The sequence below is a fragment of the Tamandua tetradactyla genome, chromosome 22 (assembly GCF_023851605.1).
Source record: "Tamandua tetradactyla isolate mTamTet1 chromosome 22, mTamTet1.pri, whole genome shotgun sequence".
NCBI lineage: Eukaryota > Metazoa > Chordata > Mammalia > Pilosa > Myrmecophagidae > Tamandua > Tamandua tetradactyla.
The window spans coordinates 46,361,913-46,383,140 of NC_135348.1; the positions used below are offsets into that span (position 1 = coordinate 46,361,913).

The 21,228-nt window shown below is 38.9% G+C and overlaps 1 protein-coding gene and 1 long non-coding RNA gene across 6 annotated transcripts in view; one reads left to right on the plus strand and one right to left on the minus strand.

The window, feature by feature from the left end:
* The window catches only part of ADAD1 (adenosine deaminase domain containing 1), a 55,100-nt gene extending 36,500 nt beyond the window's left edge, over positions 1-18,600 (minus strand). Inside the window, exons 1-6 of one of the 4 annotated variants that reach the window (XM_077140141.1) lie at positions 18,409-18,597; positions 17,824-18,003; positions 15,782-15,970; positions 13,304-13,471; positions 9,502-9,570; positions 6,224-6,349 (exon numbers count right to left, since the gene is read on the minus strand). In XM_077140141.1, the coding sequence (XP_076996256.1) occupies positions 6,224-6,349; positions 9,502-9,570; positions 13,304-13,471; positions 15,782-15,970; positions 17,824-17,995 (724 nt within the window). In that variant the 5' untranslated portion in view covers positions 17,996-18,003; positions 18,409-18,597. The other 3 variants (XM_077140142.1, XM_077140144.1, XM_077140143.1) reach the window with 3 other exon arrangements.
* Positions 18,601-18,824: 224 nt separating this feature from the next.
* Positions 18,825-21,228, plus strand: part of LOC143666373 (uncharacterized) — a 61,637-nt gene continuing 59,233 nt past the window's right edge. The window contains exon 1 of one of the 2 annotated variants that reach the window (XR_013167568.1): positions 18,825-18,945. This is a non-coding gene — a long non-coding RNA (uncharacterized LOC143666373). The other variant, XR_013167569.1, reaches the window with a different exon arrangement.

Consider the following 21,228-nt stretch of genomic DNA (forward strand, 5'->3'; position numbering starts at 1 on the left):
GGGTTAAGAAGCCTAATTAAGAGACCTGCTATAGTAGTTCAGGTAAGAGATAATAATGGAAATTAATGGAAAAGAATGATTAGATATGAATTAAGGTTTAGGGATATCATCAACAGAACCTGGAGATGAACTGTCAGGAGTTAAGGAAAGGGAGAAATAATGGATAATTCCTAGACTTTCAGTTTGAGTAACTAGGTGGATGCCCTTTACTGCAATGGAGAAAGCTGGAGGAGGAGCAGGATTAGATGGGAAAAATAGAAAGCTTCTTTTGGGATGCTCAAGATACTTATAAATTATTAAAGTAGATATGTGAGTCTGGAGCTCAGAATATATAATAACCTTTAAAACCATAGAAATAATGGGGGACCGTTAGCTAACGAAGTCGAACTCCAATGTAGGGGAACAGATAGGAGTGAAGATGGTTCTCTAGTGGGTCTATAAGTAATATCACCATATTGAAGATGAACAACATTGAAAGCGGTTGTATAGACCCACGTGTCCCACTGATTAACACTAGAAATATGAATTAGTTCTTACAAGAATTACTTTAAAGATATGATTTTTGTACAAAGAGTGTTAAATCCAAGGTACAGGGGGAAAACTGCTATTGCATGCTATGAGCTATGTTTAAAAGAAACCATCAGCACTACCACAGCAACAGCAGAGGTAGATGACAGGGGGAGGGACAAGAGTTAAGAGGAGGTTTAGATTTCCTATTTGGCGAAGGTGTGTTATTGGTTTTCCTTCTCTTGGGAACAATGAAATTATTTAAAATTGAGAATGTTGATAGACTGTGGACTTTGGTCCCTCTACATGATGCCTGATGAATGCAGGTGGCTGAAGGATGCACTGATGGGGAAGTAGATTGTCAAACAATAGTGTATACTTATGAATGAAGGTTGTGCTGCTACAAAAAGGAACTAAATCATGAGGCATGCAACGATGTGAATGAACATGTGGGACATTTGCTGAGACAAAATAAACCAGAAACAAAAGAACAGCAATGGCACGGTCACCTTTAGAAAATGCTTCTAAGAAAACAGGGGCCTAGACTGAAAGCTTTTAGAGCAGACGCATTAAGTCCAGAGCGGTGATTACGATTTCTGGATTTTGAGAGGCTGTTTTATATATATAACTCCATATTTAGAGATAAGAACATAGCCAAACAGGTTAGGGTTAAAGTAATTCAGAACACAGGAGTAAGGAAGGCAGTGTCTATATTTTACAACCACACATACTCTATGAGATCAATGGAAGAAAGGTTTATTTAGTTTGGAACTGAAATTTTTTGTAGTGTATAATCTAATTCAACCTATCTGTATAGCTCATTTGAACAACTGAAACACAGGGAGCCCAGAATAAGAAAGTGGTCCTTTAATCCTTTATAGATTATTGTAATGCTTGGATATATCCTAGAGTATATAATACAGATAATCAAAAAGTATTGGCAAAGTCCCCTGAGGGATGGGAGAAAGAATATGGAACAATTAAACCTTACCATCAGGGAATCCCCCGATAGTGTGTCAAACTTTAGGGACACCCAAATCAATACGCTATGCCGTTGATCATGAGGCTTAATCTTGTGAAGCTTATGTAAGTAGCAGAGAAGCTTAGACTACCTATAGGCATGCCTAAGAATTACTTCTGGAGGACCTCTGTCGTTGCTAAGATGTGGCCTTAATCTCTCTAAGCCCAAGTCTGCAAGTGAAATCATTGTCCTCCCCCCTACAAGGGACATGACATCCATGGGTGAAAGTCTCCTTGGTGAAGTGAGAAATGACTCCTAGGGATGAATCCAGACCTGGTACCAAGGGATGAACAATTCCATCCTGACCAAAAGGGGGAAAAAAGTATAATTAATAAAGTATCAGTGGCAGAGGAGTTCAAGTAGAGTCGAGAGTTTACTCTGGAGGTTGCTCTTACACAAGCTTCAGGTAGCCCTTGCTATCTATCATAACCTGCCAACCTTCAACCAGGACCATTCCAGCCAATGCTAAAGAACACCTAGGGTGATATATAAAATTCCCCAAGGGTTCCACGCACTAGACTAACTTTCCAGAAACTTACAACCTCCAGATGGGTCTCTGGTCCAGACAAGTCCTGAAACCTAGCCCAGCCTCTCCAGAACATGAGATAGTTCCATCTCCCTATCCCATATTAGTGGCAGACCCTTCCAATATGAAAAATTTAAAACTGCCATAGCCCAAACACCCCTAAAGAGAGGGATGGAAAGATCAAAGGTGATGGATTTATACAGAGAAGATAAGATTTAACAAATATGAATGCTGAACCTTTAAATTGGTATCTCTTTAAGTCTCCAGTATTTTTAGAACAGCTAGAAGTAAAAACCTAAAATTGTAGGATTGTAACTAACCCATGTCAAATGCTGAAATATGTTCAACTAATCATGGTGCTGTGCTTGGAAATTTATAGCTTTTTTTGTATATATTATTTATATACATTAAAAAAATGAAGGAACTGTGCAACAGGACTGGATATAAAAACTCAGAAATGGACAGCACAATACTACCTAATTGTAATGCAATTATGTTAAAACATTGAATGAAGCTGCATGTGAGGTATAGGTTTTTTTTCTCTCTATTATCGTTTTAATTCTTATTCTGTTGTCTTTTTATTTCTTTTTCTAAATCGATGCAAATGTACTAAGAAATGATGAATATGCAACTATGTGATGATATTAAGAATTACTGATTGTACATGTAGAATGGAATGATTTCTAAATGTTTTGTTAATTTTTTTTAATTAATAAAAAAATAAAATAAGAGTATCAAAAAAAATAAAAAAAAAAGGTAGAAGGAATGATGAAAAAAGAAAATTACCATTTGGTAGTCACAAAATAATAATTGTTTCCAGTAAGAATCATCAAAGGATACTAAAGTTAGTGGGCAAAAGTATGATGAGAAACAGAGTATTTAGATAGTCTCAAAGTATCTCCATGACAATTTTTTTTGTTTTTGGTGCATGGTCCGGGAATCGAACCTGGGTCTCCCGCCTGGAAGGCAAGCATTCTACCACTGAGCCACCCATCCCTGCAACATTTTTATTAATTAAAAAGAGAATAATAGTAACTGTATCCTTGTGAAACCTGGCAAACACCAACTTAATCAATGATCAAAGTTAACATCACTAATATTGGAACAAACTGACATCATGTGCCTTTTGATATGATTCACTGAGGACACAACATCATGTCTAAAGTATTCTTGCCCAAAACATATAACCTGAATTTAGTCAGGATGAACCATCTGACAAACCCAAAATTAAGAGACCTTCTACAGATTAATTGGTCAGTATCTTTCAAAAATGTCATGGTCATAAAAGGCAAAAGAAAGAAGACTGAGAAACTGTTCCGTATTCAAGGAGACTAAGGAGACATGTGATCTGGGATCATTAAAAGGACATTAGGGGGCAAGTAGGGAAAAAGTTGAATATGGTCTATAAATTATAGTATTGCATGAATGTTAATTTATTGATTTATAATTCTGTAATATGGTTATGTAAAATGTTAGCATTTGGAGAATCAGGGTGATAGATATATGGGAATTCTCTGTGCTATTTTTGCAACTTTCTTTGTAAGTCTGAGAAGATTTTAGAATGAAAAGTTAATAAAGCATGAGTTATTTACCTCCCCCAAACATAAAAAAAAAAAAATGAAGGAAAAAAGTTGATTGTGATAAAATATTTAGGCCCTCTAGCCTTCTATATTCTGGAGCAGCTAGAAGGAAAAATATGAGAGGATTGTATGGTAGTCAACGACAAACTCTGGGATTTGTCCTATAATTACTTGTTGAACAGTGCTTTGAAAACTATTGCTTTTTTATTTCTTTTCTCTGTATATATGTTATACTATGCAATAAAAATAATTAAAAAGAAAAAGAAAATCATAGAAATATATTATCCAAGGGAAGACCATTTAGAAAGAAAAGAAACTGAAAAAACCCAGACAGACACCAAGAAAGGTGTGGTAAACTAATGTTTCTGGGAAGTTGAGTGAATAGGTGATAGTAGAGCCTCTACTGGATTTTACAACATGCAGGCAGTGAGAATAGCCCTGTTAAGAGGAGTAGAGGCAAACTAAATGGGGATTAAGAGTTGACACAGTGGTTTTTGATTTGTGGCTAGGAAAGCAAGTACACAATGACTATGGATTTAAGCTGGAGGGTACCAAGTGTTTAAGGATGTTTTGTGTTTTAGGATGGAGGTGTGGTAAGCAAGGCTTTCCATACTACTGGAGAGATGAAAGCAAAGATATATTATTCAGGGCCACTGGACCTTGGCTCTGCTCCAATGACAGACATGTGGCCCAGGAAGGGTGAATTTGATTCAAGAACCAGATGTCTGTAGCCCTTCTCTACAATAGAATTATATAGTATTCATTTAAGTTCTGGAATAGCAACAGAAGCTCTGGGTTATAAAGGGAGGGTGGCTAAAACTCAAGATTCTTTCTCAACTCTGTAACTTAACTTGCAACTCTTCAGTGAGTTCGAATGCAGGAAAAAAAGGGTAACCAAGACAAGAATTAATGAAGATACAAGAGGGAAGGGAAGGGATGACCTTTTAAGAGAGGAGAGATCTCCTTCCAGTATTACAGATGGTAGCAAATGCAGACAAGTATGTAGATTTGTTGGAAGAAGTAAGAGGGAAGTTTGGGTTTGATAGCTTCCTGCAGATCCAATTAAAAAGTAAATACCTGAATATGATGAAAAGGGAAAATGTGAGATTGTACCTATAACAGCAGAATAAAAATTTAGAAATACATGGAACTACATTACACAGTGAACCCTGAGTTAACTCAAGGAGTTTAACTAAGAGTACAATTATAAAAATGTGCTATCATCAACTGCAACAAATGTTCCACAACAATGCAAGGTGTTGGTGGTGGGATGGTGTATGGGAATTCTATATTTTATGCATAATTGTTCTGGAAATTCACAACTTCTCTAATAAAATAAAAACATTATGAGGCAAGGTCATTAGCTGAAAGCAAGGATGGAAGAGAGGTTAGCAGAGTATATTAGGACAGAGGAGAGATATGAAATGGCCACTGCAGAGAGTTAGTGACCAATCCAACTGAAGACATTTACTGGCTTGGTGGTAAGGAGTACCCATTTGAGGTTTCTGAAAATATATTTTAAGTATGTATGTAAGTTGCCCAACATCATACAAGTAGTAGAGCTCAATCTGATGCTAATTCTAATCTCAGTTCACTTTCAACCGGTGTTGAAAACCTTTCACGGTCTATTATATATCTCACTAAATCTAACTTTTGCCTGACTGTCAAGTGACTCCATCATTTGGCACCATCTTGCCAACTTGTATTTTCTAACATTCCTCTACATATACTCTTCGGCACTAGCAATAAACTTGTTTCCTCATTGCCCCTTAAACAGATTTTTCCACTGCTGCTGTCTTTCCTCATGCTTTCCTTTCTCCAAGAATATCTTCCTTTCCTCTATGTATCCAAAGTTCACCAACCTTTAATACGTTTCAGTTTAAGTCTAACCTCTCCCAAAAGATTATTTTAATCCTTTCAGTTCTCTATTTATGAATCCTCACACATTTTTGGATTTGAAAACAATTTTAACCTTTTATCATCTTAAATTGTGAAAGAGAATGTGTTATCTTCTAGATCATAAAAATCCTTTTAAAAAGGGAAACTTCAAACTGTTTTTTATCATCCATAATACTTCAGAAATGAATATAAAGCACCCAAACATCTTTAATTAATGATCAATCCAGAACATTAAAGAAAAGGTTAAAATAAAGAATCATAACATCATAGTGGCCACAAAAATAGAAAAAGAAAAAAAAAAAAACCGGGTTCATGATTTTCCACATTTTATTTATTTTTTCTTGAAAATGAAGATGTTAATTCTTATAGGCCCTTTCTCAGTGTTTCTTAAAATGGTGATTGGATTTCAGGATGGTAGTAGTACTGACAGAATTATGGTTTAAAATATAAGGTATTATTACCATTCTGAAGTTCTCTAATGGTTCCTCATCAGTATATTTTACCTTTCCTTTTGAGAATCTATGTGTTCAATGACCCACACCTACCAGGAAAGGCCACTTCAAATTACTGCAACATCACTGACAACAGGGCAAAGATAGTTAACTAAAATATTATCTATGGTGTAGTTTAGATCATTAATATATTTAATAGTTTTTTACACACCATCATATCCCAAATATTTGAACTTACCTCTTTCAATTATAAAAGCAGCCAATGAATTGCTACATTTCAAATATTCTGAATGATCAGAAATTAGTTGATTAAATGTTTCTTTAACAATATGTGAAATCTTTGTATGTTGAATATGTCTCCCTTCTAGAAAAAAAAATCAAATGCAATATGAACTTGAAGAACATTGTGCTTTCTTCCAGAGGTCTCTTATTAGTCTTATAACTATCTTACAATTGACTGCATTAATCATTAGAGATATGTAAGCAAATTTATAACTTATGTCATGACTGAAATTTTGAAGCATTCAATCCTAAAAGAATACAGGTTACTGGGGATAACTTCTCATTAAAAGGAGCTTTAGTATTATATACTAGACTATCATTGATTTACGTGTAAAGTTTAGCCTGACAAAAGTCATCTGGTGTACAGGACAACTCTTTGTTGTACTACTGTCCCACATATTGCAAGGTGACCAATATTCCACTAAATGCCAGTAATTCTCCCCAAGCACTGTGACAACCAAAATACATTCCTTGGTATTTTCTTATCTGCGGGCCACTGCAAAGCATTAAGCATTTAGACTTAATGCATTTCCATATTCCCACTAAAAAAGTCCCAAACTTTGAAAGGGGACGAAAATAGTTATAGAACAGTTTTTAACTAAGAATTACTCAGTTACTCATGCATTCTTTTTTTTTAAACATGCCAGACCTTGAGATTTTGGGGTAGGACCCTGACCATCTGTTGTTCTGTGTATATATACTTGGGTATCATTAGTGAAGATCCATTGTTCTAGCAAATGAGATTGTAGAATCACTTAATACAGTGACTTCAAGACACTGATGGATCCTGATATTTCATGATGGTTGCTAGTAGTCTATCAAGTGGTTCACAGTCCATTTAATATTTTCATAGGGCAAAAGCAATGAAATAATTTTTCTTTCATGCATGCATTTCATATACTTGAAATATATGCTTAATTATGATTTTCACACAAAGTCTTTACTTGCTTAATAATCATTACATTCTAAAAGATGTATAAATGCTGTAAGTATGGCCTCAGACAGTGGTCTCAGCTATTCTGCTAACTGGGCACAACCCACTTCACGTAGGGTATTTGCATATTCTCATTTATACTTATTAAACTTGCATTTTCTTTTTAATACTGTCAATACTCCCTTCTTGGCAAAAACAAGTAAAGTCACATTATCAAACAGAGTGATAATAAAAACAAAAAAACAAAAAGAGAAAAAAGACACACAGATAAAACAGTCACAAAGTTAATGACAAAATTAAGCTTGGAGAGAAAGGAGAATGAACTATTGGCTATATATTTAATCTAACGATAAGGCAGACAATGTGGAAGTCCAAATTATTTTTATAACTGCATATTAGCAAATACTTAATGGTAAAAACCATCAATTCGTAATATATAAATTTAGGTATCAGTACTTGTGTAGTAAAACATGAGTAAGAACTACTCAACTTGGCTCTGTTTATCACCAAAAATCCATAATATGGGAGAAGTAATTTCCTCTTAATGCTTGTTTTAAATATAACTTTTTTTTTTATTTACTAAAACAGCAATACAAGCGATATACATCAGCTTGCTCTCAGTCATTTCCCATCATCCCTTTTCAAATGCAACTATTATTACCACATATTATAGATTTCTTGATAAACAGCCTATGAATACAAACATACATCATTTTGAAAAGCAAAAACTAGAGCAGACTAAAACCTACTTTTTGGATTTACTTGATTTCGGATATCATTCGAGGGCAGCATATTAACAGTACCTCATTCTTCTATATTCCTCCATAGAATGAATGTACTATATATAGCTGATTATTTGTGGAACAAAATAAATCTTCAAGGGGAAATAATTTCATAAGTATTTTGTTGTTTATGTCAGATCTCAATAAGCAGAATAGCTTATGTTAGTTGTTTGGGGATGCAAACAATACCATCCCTCTCATACAATTAACTTTTAAAATACTGACTTAAGTTCATTTAAACCGAATGTTTATTTTTTGAGAAATTCTGCTTATCCATTAATTTATCAAGGATGCAAAAAATTGGAGAAATACTGACAATGATTCAAGGTTTCAATATACTAACAGTATAATGAGAAATGGATTTTAAAATCATATCATGAAAATTTAAGAATTTATTAAGAGCACAAGTTGACCTACATGGGAATCTGATTCTTACTTGCTTGATGAGACTGAACTTGGAAAAGCTGTTCTTGGCATGATCTGATCAAATGGGGAGGCAACAAATTTTTAAGCAGAAGGGACCATCAGGGAATAAGATCATTTATTAAGATAAAGGAGCATATTTAGCAAATAAGAAAAACTGGGCCCTCAGAAAGTTTGTAGAACTAATGTAAAAAGTCCATGGAAAGCTTCAGAATCAAGGAAAGCACTAGGAACTCTCTTTAAAAGCAACAGTATGAATGACGACTTAATACTCAGGTCACCAAGGAGAATCATCAGCTTTCAGATATGTTTTTAAGTCATTAGGAAATAGAGGTGCTATCTCCAAATTGAAGGTACAACAACTTCCTCATTAATTTCCTAGGAAAAAGTACTAAAATGACCAAATGATTTATCATCCTATTTGTCCTAAAATAAACCCTAATGATTTATTTCTTTAGAATAAAAGGGGGAATTGTAATCCTGCTAGAGCAGGTGTAAATCAGGACATATGATCACTGTAGTTAGTATTCATTTTTAGAACTTACAAATCTAATGCTTCAATAGTATATGGACAAGAACCTCCAAAGAGTATTCATATCAAGGGCAGCCAATGTCTTTGGACACTGAATATCAAATAACCCTTATGAGATAATTACAGTTATTGCTATTTTACTGATGTGGAAATAAAGTGCACAGAGAACTAACTGGTAGCAGGTACAAGATAACAACTAGTAAACTTCAGTCAGACGTAATTTTCTTTGGCTTCAGTGAGAAACAATTGCCATTAAAAGAAAGGAATTGATTATCTGAAATGGATGCCCTAAATGATCACCAACCATCAGGAAGCCATTGGCTATGTGGCGTTCATTAATGACAAGCCCACAAAAGTGAATGAGTCTCTAAAAAGAAGTTATATGAAATAAGTAAACCACCTTCTAATGGAAAAAGGCCCTGTTTTCAATCCTTCCTATTGCTTATTTCTTCCATTTTCAGCACAGTATACACAGAAATTCTCCTTGTAGAAATGTGATTGAAATGTTAATTCACATTTTCATTGCATTATATAAAAAAGAACATCATAAAGCACTTTCCTACCATAATGTACTTTTGAAACATATGCTGGTTCAGGTGAAACAATAGGTTCTGCAGGGATAGGAGGAGGACCTGTAAATAAAACAAAAACATAAGGAAACATGAACGCCTAAGGTTTCAAGAGCTGGCACTCACCATTCTGAGAAAACAGCAATCCAAGGCTGAGTATTTTTCCAGTATATTTCTTCCAACTCTAGGCCATCAGACGCCCATAAGCTTGCTTTAGATAAATGGCTTTCCTACTTTAGAAATCATTTATGCGAAGGAATTTCTAGGTTTTCCTAATCCTACAATGCTGCACAGCTTGCTTTGTAACAAACACAACATTATGAAAAGCTGATAAAATAAAACCCTTAGGTACTTATGAATAATTTTTTATTTATGCTAATACTATATAAAACATTTAAAATCAATATTCCATTAGAAATTTAGTAAGTCCAAACTATTATTTTGAATGTTATTTTTCCAACCTATTTCCTAGAATTCTACATTCAAATTTCTCAAAGCTTTTAGTTCCATTCTTTAAAATGACTTTTCAATTTGGTTCACAAGTTAAGGAATCCAGGAAAAACAAGAAAAGAGCAAAACACTAAACCAGAACAAAAGACACCAGTAAAGCTTAAATGAAGAGGCCAAGGGAGCTAAGGTACAAACAAAAATAGCCAGTCTTTCTCAAGAATCATTCATAAAGACAAAGAAAGCATACAGAACTGCTACTTTGCACTTAATTTTGAATAAGATGGGAAAGTGATTGAAAATATAAAAAAGAAGAACAAGGAAAGAGTAAGAGTATCACCTTGAGGCTCATATTAGTAGAGAAAGGCAATGCTGGGTATAGTTTGATACACATTCTTTGTACTTTAGGTAGAAAGAACCTTAAAAATTCAGAGAAAGATGGATTTAATTCCATCTATTCAAGTGAGTATAACTCAAGTACAATGTCAAGGATAGATATTAATCCTTAAAATGTTCCACTTGGTTTGAATTTTAAAACAATATATACAAAAGATGGTAACAGACACATGAAAAATAATTTTTAAATGGTGCTAGTCAAAATTAGTTCAGAATTTTTATAAAACTAAAGCTAAATATGTTTCATTTTGTAAATAAGAATAAGGACAAGACTAGGAAAAAAACATTCATTTTGTAAATAAGAATAAGGACAAGACTAGGAAAAAAACTAATATAGGTTAAGATATGGCAAAGAGAAGAAATAAATACATCAACTCAAATCTTGTGAAAATATCTAGGACAAACATTTTAAAGAAGGAGCTGTAGTTCATCACAGGGGAAAATATGGCCCTATAAAATGATTCCTAGGCTGTAGGCCAAGACAAATGTATTGTTAAAGAACTTGTAGTTGTAATTAAGGCTTTGTTGAGAAAAAATAAACTTCCTGAGGAACAATAGTGAACACAGGAGCAACAGCAGTGAAAATGGGAAAATACTGATTTCATCATAAAGAAAGGAAAAAAAATGGATTTTTAGAAACTAAGGATTATTGACCACCAGGTAAAACATTTGTATACCAAGATGAATGTCTTGAAAACCCTTAGGGAAAAAGCATTTATCCTAAGAAGCCAAGAATAAACACTATTTTTCCGATAATTATATTATTATTCAGCAAATTCTGTAGATACATTTTAACATAATTTCAACCAAGTGTTTTAGCTCCTTAAGAATGGACGACAGGTCTTATTTGAGTCCAGATCCCCAATACCTACCACTGTCCCTGAATACAAAATCCTCACAACACAGACTGATTCCACCACATGCTACGATCAGGAGCAAACTGGGAAAATACCTCTGGGACCACAGTACACTTAAATATATTGATAGTTGATAGTCATAAAGGATTTCCAATCACAAACTGAAGGAATGTCTTAAAAATGTTACTTAACATAGGCCTTGCATCTGACGTTATCCTGTTAAAAACTCTGGAAAGGCAAAGGAACTCTAGGAGCTCCAGGTGGGCAGGAATATTGTCTATTTTATTCACTCAGAAAAAAGTACAGTATATACCAGTGAATAGATGAATAATAAACTTGGAAGTTGGTACAGACAGCAAAAATATGAGGTGATAAAATCAGGACTCTAAACTGTCAAAATTGACTTCACATTAGAAAAATGGATCTGCTAGGCTGAAGACATTACCTTTCAAATATTGAAAAAAAAGTGAAAAAACAGTATACGTATGACAAAAAATACGTGAAAAATCGGAAACAAAGAAATCATGTAACATGCATGACATTTATCAGATGTTTATGATAATAAATGCAAATGTTAAACTTATCTATTAAGACTATGAAGATGTCAAAAAACGATACACTTTTATGACTAATAGACAATAATTTTTTAAAAAAAGGATAGGCAAAGACATTAGGAAAATATAAAACGTAACTAAAAATGACACTGTGAGTATAAGAAAAACTGCAAGATTAAATACACACATATATTATACTAAATAGAATAAAAGATACAATATTATATTGGATTTAAAAGATATAACAAATATAAACCACAGCATCGATGCTCTTTGTAGCCCAAGTTACATATAAAATATATAAGTCAAAGTATTATAAAGTAAAGATACAATGATATTTACAGTGCCCTCACTTTTAAGACATTTACCATAATCAGCACACTTGGCATTCCCAAATTTTAAAATCTGAAAAAGCAATATATGAACAGAAAATAAAGTGAAAATTAACAAAATACTCTCCTAAGTACTCATTAAATCCAAAGTATTACAAACTATTTGGAAAACAATGAGAAACACTACATATCAAAACATGAGACGTAGTCGAATGGTTTTTAATGTATTAAGTTTTAAACAAGCAAAAAATAAATGGAAATATATGAAATAATTCAACTTATAGAAAGAACGAAGTGACCTGGAGGAAGTATTAAGGAGAAAATGAAAGAAAATCTGAACTTAATGAACTAAAACCAAACAGTAACCCAGTAGAACAAATAAATTCAAGTGATAGTTTTAATTTAAAAAGAATGAATTTATATTCATTACTCACATCAAATTTAAATGTTTTTCTTTTTAAAGTTCTCTCATTTATAGGTATTTTTCTAAAACCAATTAAAATCTAATGTGAAATAATTACTGACAGAAACTGCTTACTATGCTAATACATATAATATGCTACTATATTCTTCAAACTGATCACTAATAATAATTACCCTCATTTGATAGTATTCTCCAGGCACTGGTTTCAAGATTTTGCATGCATTATTATTTAACCCTCTAGGCAGCCAAAGCAGGTAGTTACTATGATTGTCCTCACTTCTCAAATGATGAAACTGAGGTTTAAAAGTTAAGTAACTTAACTTGCCTGCCCAGGGTCAATGTTCCAACCTGAGCAATCTAATTCTGGAGTTTATACTCTTAAACTATTTGCTATCTGCCTAAGATCATTATTTTCTCAAGTAATTTTACCATTTAACACAGGCCAACCTCACAAAAATCACACTGAAAACCTTCAAAGATTAAAGGCAGAATGTTAACTACTTAGTAAGACTCTAGTAAATCACAAAATTATACAAAGTTTTTACAGGGCTCTTACCCTATGACAATCTGGGAAATTATCACATAATTTATCACCATGATAATCTTTTGGTGCTGAAATATGAACCATTATTTATTTACCGTTAAATATATTAGCAATCAGACCACAAAAGAAGGAAATTTATTCTAATTCTGTAATTTCTACCTTGTAGTTAAAATAAATCTTTCAGATGATTCTTCCTGGAAAAATGATAGTTTTACAAATACTTCATAATCAAAAGCATTTACCTGATGTTTCTGAAATTCTTGGTTCAGATTCATCCAACTGTAGAAGCTCATCAAGAGCTAATTTTGCTGCATTGGATCTAGACTCCTTTTTATTTTGTCCCAGCCCAGTCTTGTATTGAATACCATCCACCACAGCACAAAAAGCAAAATACGGTCCCATAACATTACCTTGGAAAAGAACTGAGAATGAATACTAAATACTTCCCAGTACGATCTTGCAAAGACTTGTTATAGGAGCAAATATCTGCAACACATTTACTTAAAAAATAGCAATTCTTGTTTTCTTAGAAGTCATAGGTTAAAAGTGAAGACGGGTGGGCTTCTGACCTAGTTCTGAGGAATTCTTTAAACAGCTAGATTGGCTCCAATTAAAGTGAGCAACAGGGTCAGCACTGGGGTGACAATGAGGGCCTAATACAATGCCTGGCAATGATAAGCACTGAAATAGTTACTGAAGTACCAATGAGAAGTATAATGCAGACCCTCCTGTCAACATCCGTCTTATTTCAAGCTTAAAAACCAATACAGTTGGTTTTCACCCACCCTGCAAGAGCCCTAAACTCTTATAAATTCCAGAACATAAGGGAGTTCCCCTAAGAAATCCTGTGTAGACACCAGGGCTTATTTATCTCATGGTAAGCAATTCAGCCCATCACAGTCTTAGAGCAGGTGGAGAGGAGGGAACCCACAAGGAACACCAAAACATAAACAACAAAAAGCTATCCTAAAGAATTAAACCGAATGAAATGCCCAGTCATCTAAAATTCCTAGAAGGATTATTTTTACCCAATTTTACTTCACTTTGCCTTCATATTTGCTTGATGAATGAAATGGAATCAGCTCCTACATTTACAGACCAATAGTTTTCTGTTTCAAGTTTCGCTGATGTTTGGCCTTTAAGAGACCCTCTTACGTATAATTTCACCCCCCCACTCCTTGGTTATGGGTAACTAGGTACCCATGCCATTGTATATAAACTTCTTCACTATCTTATCTCCTCATCAGTCCATACATACTCAAAATACCATTACACTTTTTTTGGGTATTTTTTTAATGTAATCAAGGTTTTACAAACAAATCTGACTGCATCTAGGTAAACTGCTTTTCCTTTACAATTTTATGAATTCAGTTTACAAAGCTCCTTCCTTCATCACCTGGCCTCCAATACTAAATTACTATATCAGACTACCTAGCAGAGAATTTTATTTAACAAAAGGCCCAAATGATTCTTATGTGTGAGATATTACATATTAATGTTAAGAAGTCATATATGCCAGAGTGCTGAACTTCTAAGTTCCAATCTATCTATAACCCAGGTTGTCAAACTTTAATATGGATCTAAATCACCTGCAGAGCTTGTTAAATATACTGATACTCTGGTCGCGGTACAAACCTCCTGAATGAGATTATGTAACTAGGCCTATGAACATAAAATGAATACCATTAACTATCAACAGGCCATATTCATTTGAGTTGGTTTTCCTCAAAGCAATGCAAATTTGTCCTGATTAGTGTGTGTGTGTGTGTGTGTATACATGTCTTACTGGCACCAATAGCTCACACACCCTTCTGAGAAGAATAGAGGAAAGATAATTAGGTACCAAGAAACTAAACCGATAGTACTGACCTCCTGAATGAATCTGATGTACAACAGTGACAGTACATTAAGAAAACTCTATTGTCTGTTTTAAGCCCCTGCCTGAGTTGGTTTATTAGTAGTTCATCCAAAACAAGACTGGAAAGTTGATATTACTATGCCAATCTTTACTAAAGTCTCAACAGCTTTTAATTCTTTTGCAAAGGGAAATGTTTATCCTGCCCTGATACTCCTAACAAAAGTACTCGCTTTGAAATCCATATTGGCAATATTTTGTACCAAGAAGGGAGAATTAAAGAAACCACAAACACACACACACACACACACATATAAAGAATTTTTAAATATTATGCTTCTTAGACTCTCATACATTCAACTTGTCAATGTCTCTTACAAGCACCTTTTCTCTTATCCCTTCACTTCTTCACTTTACTTAAGTCCTTTCTAATCACTGGCCATAAGGTGAAGGGAGGAAAAGCTACACTCTGCATTTCACTGAGCTGTATGCCTATAGCCTTTCCACAGTTAGACTCACAAGCACAATGCAGTAACACTCTCCTGGCTGGGGGCTGTAAGAAAGAATGGCAAAAAGAGTAACAGAAAAGCGTACACATAGAGTACCAATCATGTAAGTGCTGTTTTCACAAATAGCACGTGAATTTCAGAAGCTAAACAGATAATAACTTTTCTTGGATATTATCATCACAGTATGGATATAAAAAGCATACTTGTCAAAACATACTAGTAACACTATCTGACATACATCTAAACGTAATGTTAAGGGAATACAGAAAACAGCCAAATGTAACAACACATGTGGTTTCTTTATGAAGGGAAAATATTTATAGTCCTATAATAACCAGACACAATTTTGTACTTGCCCGTTGTTACAGTTTCCTTAAGGTCAAGCTGAACCCGCTGCATTTGTGCAAACTGGTGCAAGGCTGACACAGGATTTATCTCTCCACGTTTGTATTTCATTATAAACTCCTTGGGTATTTTTTTTGGAGGAAGAACAGGATTTGAAATAGATGAAAGTCCTTTGGAAAATAATGGTTCTGGAAAATTACCTAAAAATAAATGTTTGCATTTGTCAATTTGGTAAAATAAAATAAAAAGATGCATGACAATATTATATGTTCCATCTTCTAAAATGAAAGTGTCCCAGAAACACTCAGTCATGTTTGCCACGTTTTTACTAAACAGTTCTGACACACACGGCAAATACAACCTGTACACTGCACGTCTTTTGTAGCATTAAAGCTATTTTGCAGAGAAAAGACATCATTACCATACTGTTTAAGTGACATCAAAGAATCATGGAATATTAGTGGCGTCATGGTCTTCAGGGACTTTCTATGCCGACTTTTTACAGGATTCATTAGGCCTGGAATGGTGCAGAGACTGGGCTGGAAGTAACACCTAGTTTCTGGCACCCATCCACCACCTTTATTCTACCATTCACACTGAATTTCACTGAAATGCGTGTTTGTCCGTACTGTGCTAAATGGTATGCTGAACACACACCAGTCTAAGCTGAGCCCCTTCCTTGAAAGAGGCAAACACTGCCTGGTCTGAAAAGGGCACCCTACGCTTGAAGCGACAGCCGAGAAGACCGAGTCCGCAGTTCAGGGGGACTGTCTTCTGGCCCAGGGCGGCGTGGGGAGGCAGACCCGAGCCCAAGGTGGGGCACGGCCACCAGTGAGCAGGCACGCGGGCAGCGGGTCACCCACAGGCTCCGCAAGGCCACCGGCGAGGGGAAGCATGTGGGCAGCAGGTCACCCACAGGCTCAGCACGGCCACCAGCGAGCAGGCACGCGGGCAGCGGATCACCCACAGGCTCGGCACGGCCACCAGCGAGCAGGCACGTGGGCAGCGGGTCACCCGGGCTCAAGGCAGGGCACAGTCACCGGGTGAGCGGGAAGCACGTGGGCAGCGGGTCACCCACAGGCTCGGCACGGCCACCGGGCGAGCAGGCACGCAGGCAGCGGGTCACCCGAGCTCAAGGTGGGGCACGGCCACCGGGCGAGCGGGAAGCATGCGGGCAGCGGGTCACCCACAGGCTCGGCACGGCCACCGGGTGAGTAGGCACGCAGGCAGCGGGTCACCCGAGCTCAAGGCGGGGCACGGCCACCGGGCGAGCAGGAAGCGCGCAGGCAGCAGGTCACCCGGGCTCAAGGCGGGGCACGGCCACCAGGCAAGCAGAAAGCACGCAGGCAGCGGGTCACCCACAGGCTCGGCACGGCCACCGGGCAAGCAGGCATGCGGGCAGCGGGTCACCCGAGCTCAAGGTGGGGCACAGCCACCGGGCGAGCGGGAAGCACGCGGGCAGCGGGTCACCCACAGGCTAGGCACGGCCACCAGCGAGCAGGCACATGGGCAGTGGGTCACCCGGGCTCAAGGCAGGGCACCGCCACCGGGTGAGCGGGAAGCACGTGGGCAGCGGGTCACCCGGGCTCAAGGCAGGGCACCGCCACCGGGTGAGCGGGAAGCACATGGGCAGCGGGTCACCCACAGGCTCAGCATGGCCACCGGGCGAGCAGGCACGCGGGCAGCAGGTCACCCGAGCTCAAGGTGGGGCACGGCCACCGGGCGAGCGGGAAGCACGCGGGCAGCGGGTCACCCACAGGCTCGGCACGGCCACCAGCGAGCAGGCACGTGGGCAGTGGGTCTCTGGGCTCAAAGCAGGGTACCGCCACCGGGTGAGCGGGAAGCATGTGGGCAGCGGGTCACCCACAGGCTGGCACGGCCACCGGGCGAGCAGGCACGTGGGCAGCGGGTCACCCGAGCTCAAGGTGGGGCACGGCCACCGGGCGAGCAGGAAGCACGTGGGCAGCGGGTCACCCGCAGGCTCAGCACGGCTGCCGGCCGTCCCGGAACCTCAAACAGCCGAGGCGCACGACAAACCACGGCGAAGCCATACCCGTCACCGGCGTGAGCTTGGCAGCCGCGTCCGACAGGCCGTAACTTTCTGAGGAGTGTCCTGTGGGTGCCAGCACCGCCTGCGCATGCGGCCCAACCGGCAGGTTCTTCTTCAGCATCTGAGCAAAGCTGGGGACGCGGGGGCTCTGAAACCAGTTACTGCCGCCAGACATCTTCTCGCCTACAAAGCATGAGAAAATTGGGGGAAGAAGGGAATTACTAGTGATCTGAATTTCCTCTGAAAACACACAACAGCAATTTCCAGAACGGCTTAAACCCGCTCCCCCGCAGGCCTGGGGACACACCCCTCGGACAAAGTGACCCCGTCGGGCGCTGTAACAGGCACACAGCCTCTCTCCGGGGCTCCCTCACCTCGGCCGACGAAGCGGAAAGGGGAACTCCGGGTCTGAGGGAAAAGCCTTAAATCTATCCGTGGACCGAGCAGACATTAGCAAGGTCTGGAGAAAAGCCAGAAAAACAAAAACCCAAAGCGCCGACCCCACCGCGGGCGCCCGGCCGGACGCCTCAGAGTCCGGCCCAACTCCCACCGGCCCGAAGCGCCCCTTCCCGGACCCCGCAGACGCACGCGTGGGGCCAGCTGCAGGCCGACCGGCTCGCCGGGACCCGCCGGCCACTGCCGCCGTTGCTTCCGCCTCCCAGCTCCAACCTCAGGCCTGGATGGGGTTTGCGCGAACGACTCGCGGCCAAAGCTGCGACTTTCAAATCAGGCCTCGCGCCACCGGCGGGGCCCAGGCACGCTGCCCCCGCGCCGGCCTCGTCCAAGCACCAGCCAACCCCGCGCCGGCCGTTCCCGCCCCGCGTCTGCGCCTGCGCCTGCGCCCACGGGGCCCCAGGCGCCTGCCCAGTGTCTGCGCCTGCGCCGCCTGTGCCCCGGCGCCTGTCCCGCGTCGGACTGGCCCAGTCACCCACCGCCCCCGCGCCGGCGCTTCCCGCCCCCGTTTCTGCGCCTGCGCCCGCGCCTGCGCCCTCTGTGCCCCAGGCGCCTGCGTATGCTGAGGAACGAGATCCCAAAGGCTTCGCGCGCTGGAGGCCGCGGGGCCCGCGTGGTTCTCTGCTCTCCCGTGTTGGGACTACTGGCCACCATTCTTGCTGGACAAGTGAGGTAAAATCGCCCAGCACGGCCGGTTTCACCCTGCTGCCCAGCGTCCCGAGGGGCGGCTGTCGGGGCCGCGGCTGGTATACCTGGGGCCTCCTCGCTGGGGGGGAGACTTCCGGGGGGCTTCCGTGGCCTGAGTCTCCTCGGAGAAGAAGCAGTGGATGAAGTTTGTCCTGCGTCGTGTCCTGTTGGCTGAAAAAGCTTCTTGGGGAGCCGGACAGCATGGTTACAAAAACGGGAGGCTGGGGTAAGGCGTGCTATCCTGGCGACAGGTCCAGGGTGGGTGGTTTCAGTTGTTTGCTCTTGGAAAAACTGAAAGCGGCCCCGATAGAAGTGTTAGCTGACAGAGCATTGAAGCTATTTTATTTTTGTTTTGCTAATATGCATGCAACCGAAAATTTCCCGTTTTATCCACATTCGGATGTATAATTCGGTGGTGTCATGTGACCATGACCACCATCGTTACCAGCGGTTTCCGTCCCCCAAACTGGATATACATGAAGCACTGAGTCCCGTCCCCCACCCCCTCCTGGGCCCTGGTAACCTGGACTCTAGTTTTCTGACCGCGAACATCTAATTATTTTATTTAAGTGAAATCATACGGTATTTGTCGGTTTGTGTTTGGCTTATTTCACTCAAGGAGATGTCTTCAAGGTTCATCCGTGTTACCGCGTGTATTACAATGGCGTTCCTTTTTTACCGCCAGTTGTGTGTAGCATGGTTTATCTGTTCCACCGTTGATAGGCACTTGAGTGAGTTTTCCTGTATTTGCATATCCTCTCCAACACTTGTTTCCATTTTCTTTTTTTTTTAAACTTTTTTTTTATTTTTATTAATTAAAAAAAGAATTAACAAAACAATTAGAAATCATTCCAATCTACATGTACAATCAGTAATTCTTAATAACATCACATAGTTGCATATTCATCATTTCTTAGTACATTTGCATCGATTTAGAAAAAGAAATAAAAAGACAACAGAATAAGAATTAAAACAATAATAGAAAGAAAAAAAACAAAAACAAAAAACCTATACCTCACATGCAGCTTCATTCAGTGTTTTAACATAATTGCATTACAATTGGGTAGTATTGTGCTGTCCATTTCTGAGTTTTTATATCCAGTCCCGTTGTACAGTCTGTATCCCTTCATCTCCAATTATCCCTTCTCTTTTTTTTTTTTTAATTAACGGAAAAAAAGAAATTAACCCAACATTTAGAGATCATACCATTCTACACATGCAATCATTAATTCTTAACATCATCACATAGATGCATGATCATCATTTCTTAGTACATTTGCATTGGTTTAGAAGAACTAGCAACATAACCGAAAAAGATATAGAATGTTAATATAGAGAAAAAAATAAAAGTAATAATAGTAAAATCAAAACAAAACAACACAAAACAAAACAAAAACCTATAGCTCAGATGCAGCTTCATTCAGTGTTTTAACATGATTACTTTACAATTAGGTATTATTGTGCTGTCCATTTTTGAGTTTTTGTATCTAGTCCTGTTGCACAGTCTGTATCCCTTCAGCTTCAATTACCCATTGTCTTACCCTGTTTCTAACTCCTGCTGAACTCTGTTACCAATGACATATTTCAAGTTTATTCTCGAATGTCCGTTCACATCAGTGGGACCATACAGTATTTGTCCTTTAGTTTTTGGCTGGATTCACTCAGCATAATATTCTCTAGGTCCATCCATGTTATTACATGCTTCATAAGTTTATCTTGTCTTAAAGCTGCATACTATTCCATCGTATGTATATACCACAGTTTGTTTAGCCACTCTTCTGTTGATGGAGATTTTGGCTGTTTCCATCTCTTTGCAATTGTAAATAATGCTACTATAAACATTGGTGTGCAAATGTCCGTTTGTGTCTTTGCCCTTAAGTCCTTTGAGTAGATACCTAGCAATGGTATTGCTGGGTCGTATGGCAATTCTATATTCAGCTTTTTGAGGAACCGCCAAACTGCCTTCCACAGTGGTTGCACCCTTTGACATTCCCACCAACAGTGGATAAGTGTGCCTCTTTCTCCGCATCCTCTCCAGCACTTGTCATTTTCTGTTTTGTTGATAATGGCCATTCTGGTGGGTGTGAGATGATATCTCATTGTGGTTTTGATTTGCATTTCTCTAATGGCCAGGGACATTGAGCATCTCTTCATGTGCCTCTTGGCCATCCGTATTTCCTCTTCTGAGAGGTGTCTGTTCAAGTCTTTTTCCCATTTTGTAATTGGGTTGGCTGTCTTTTTGTTGTTGAGATGAACAATCTCTTTATA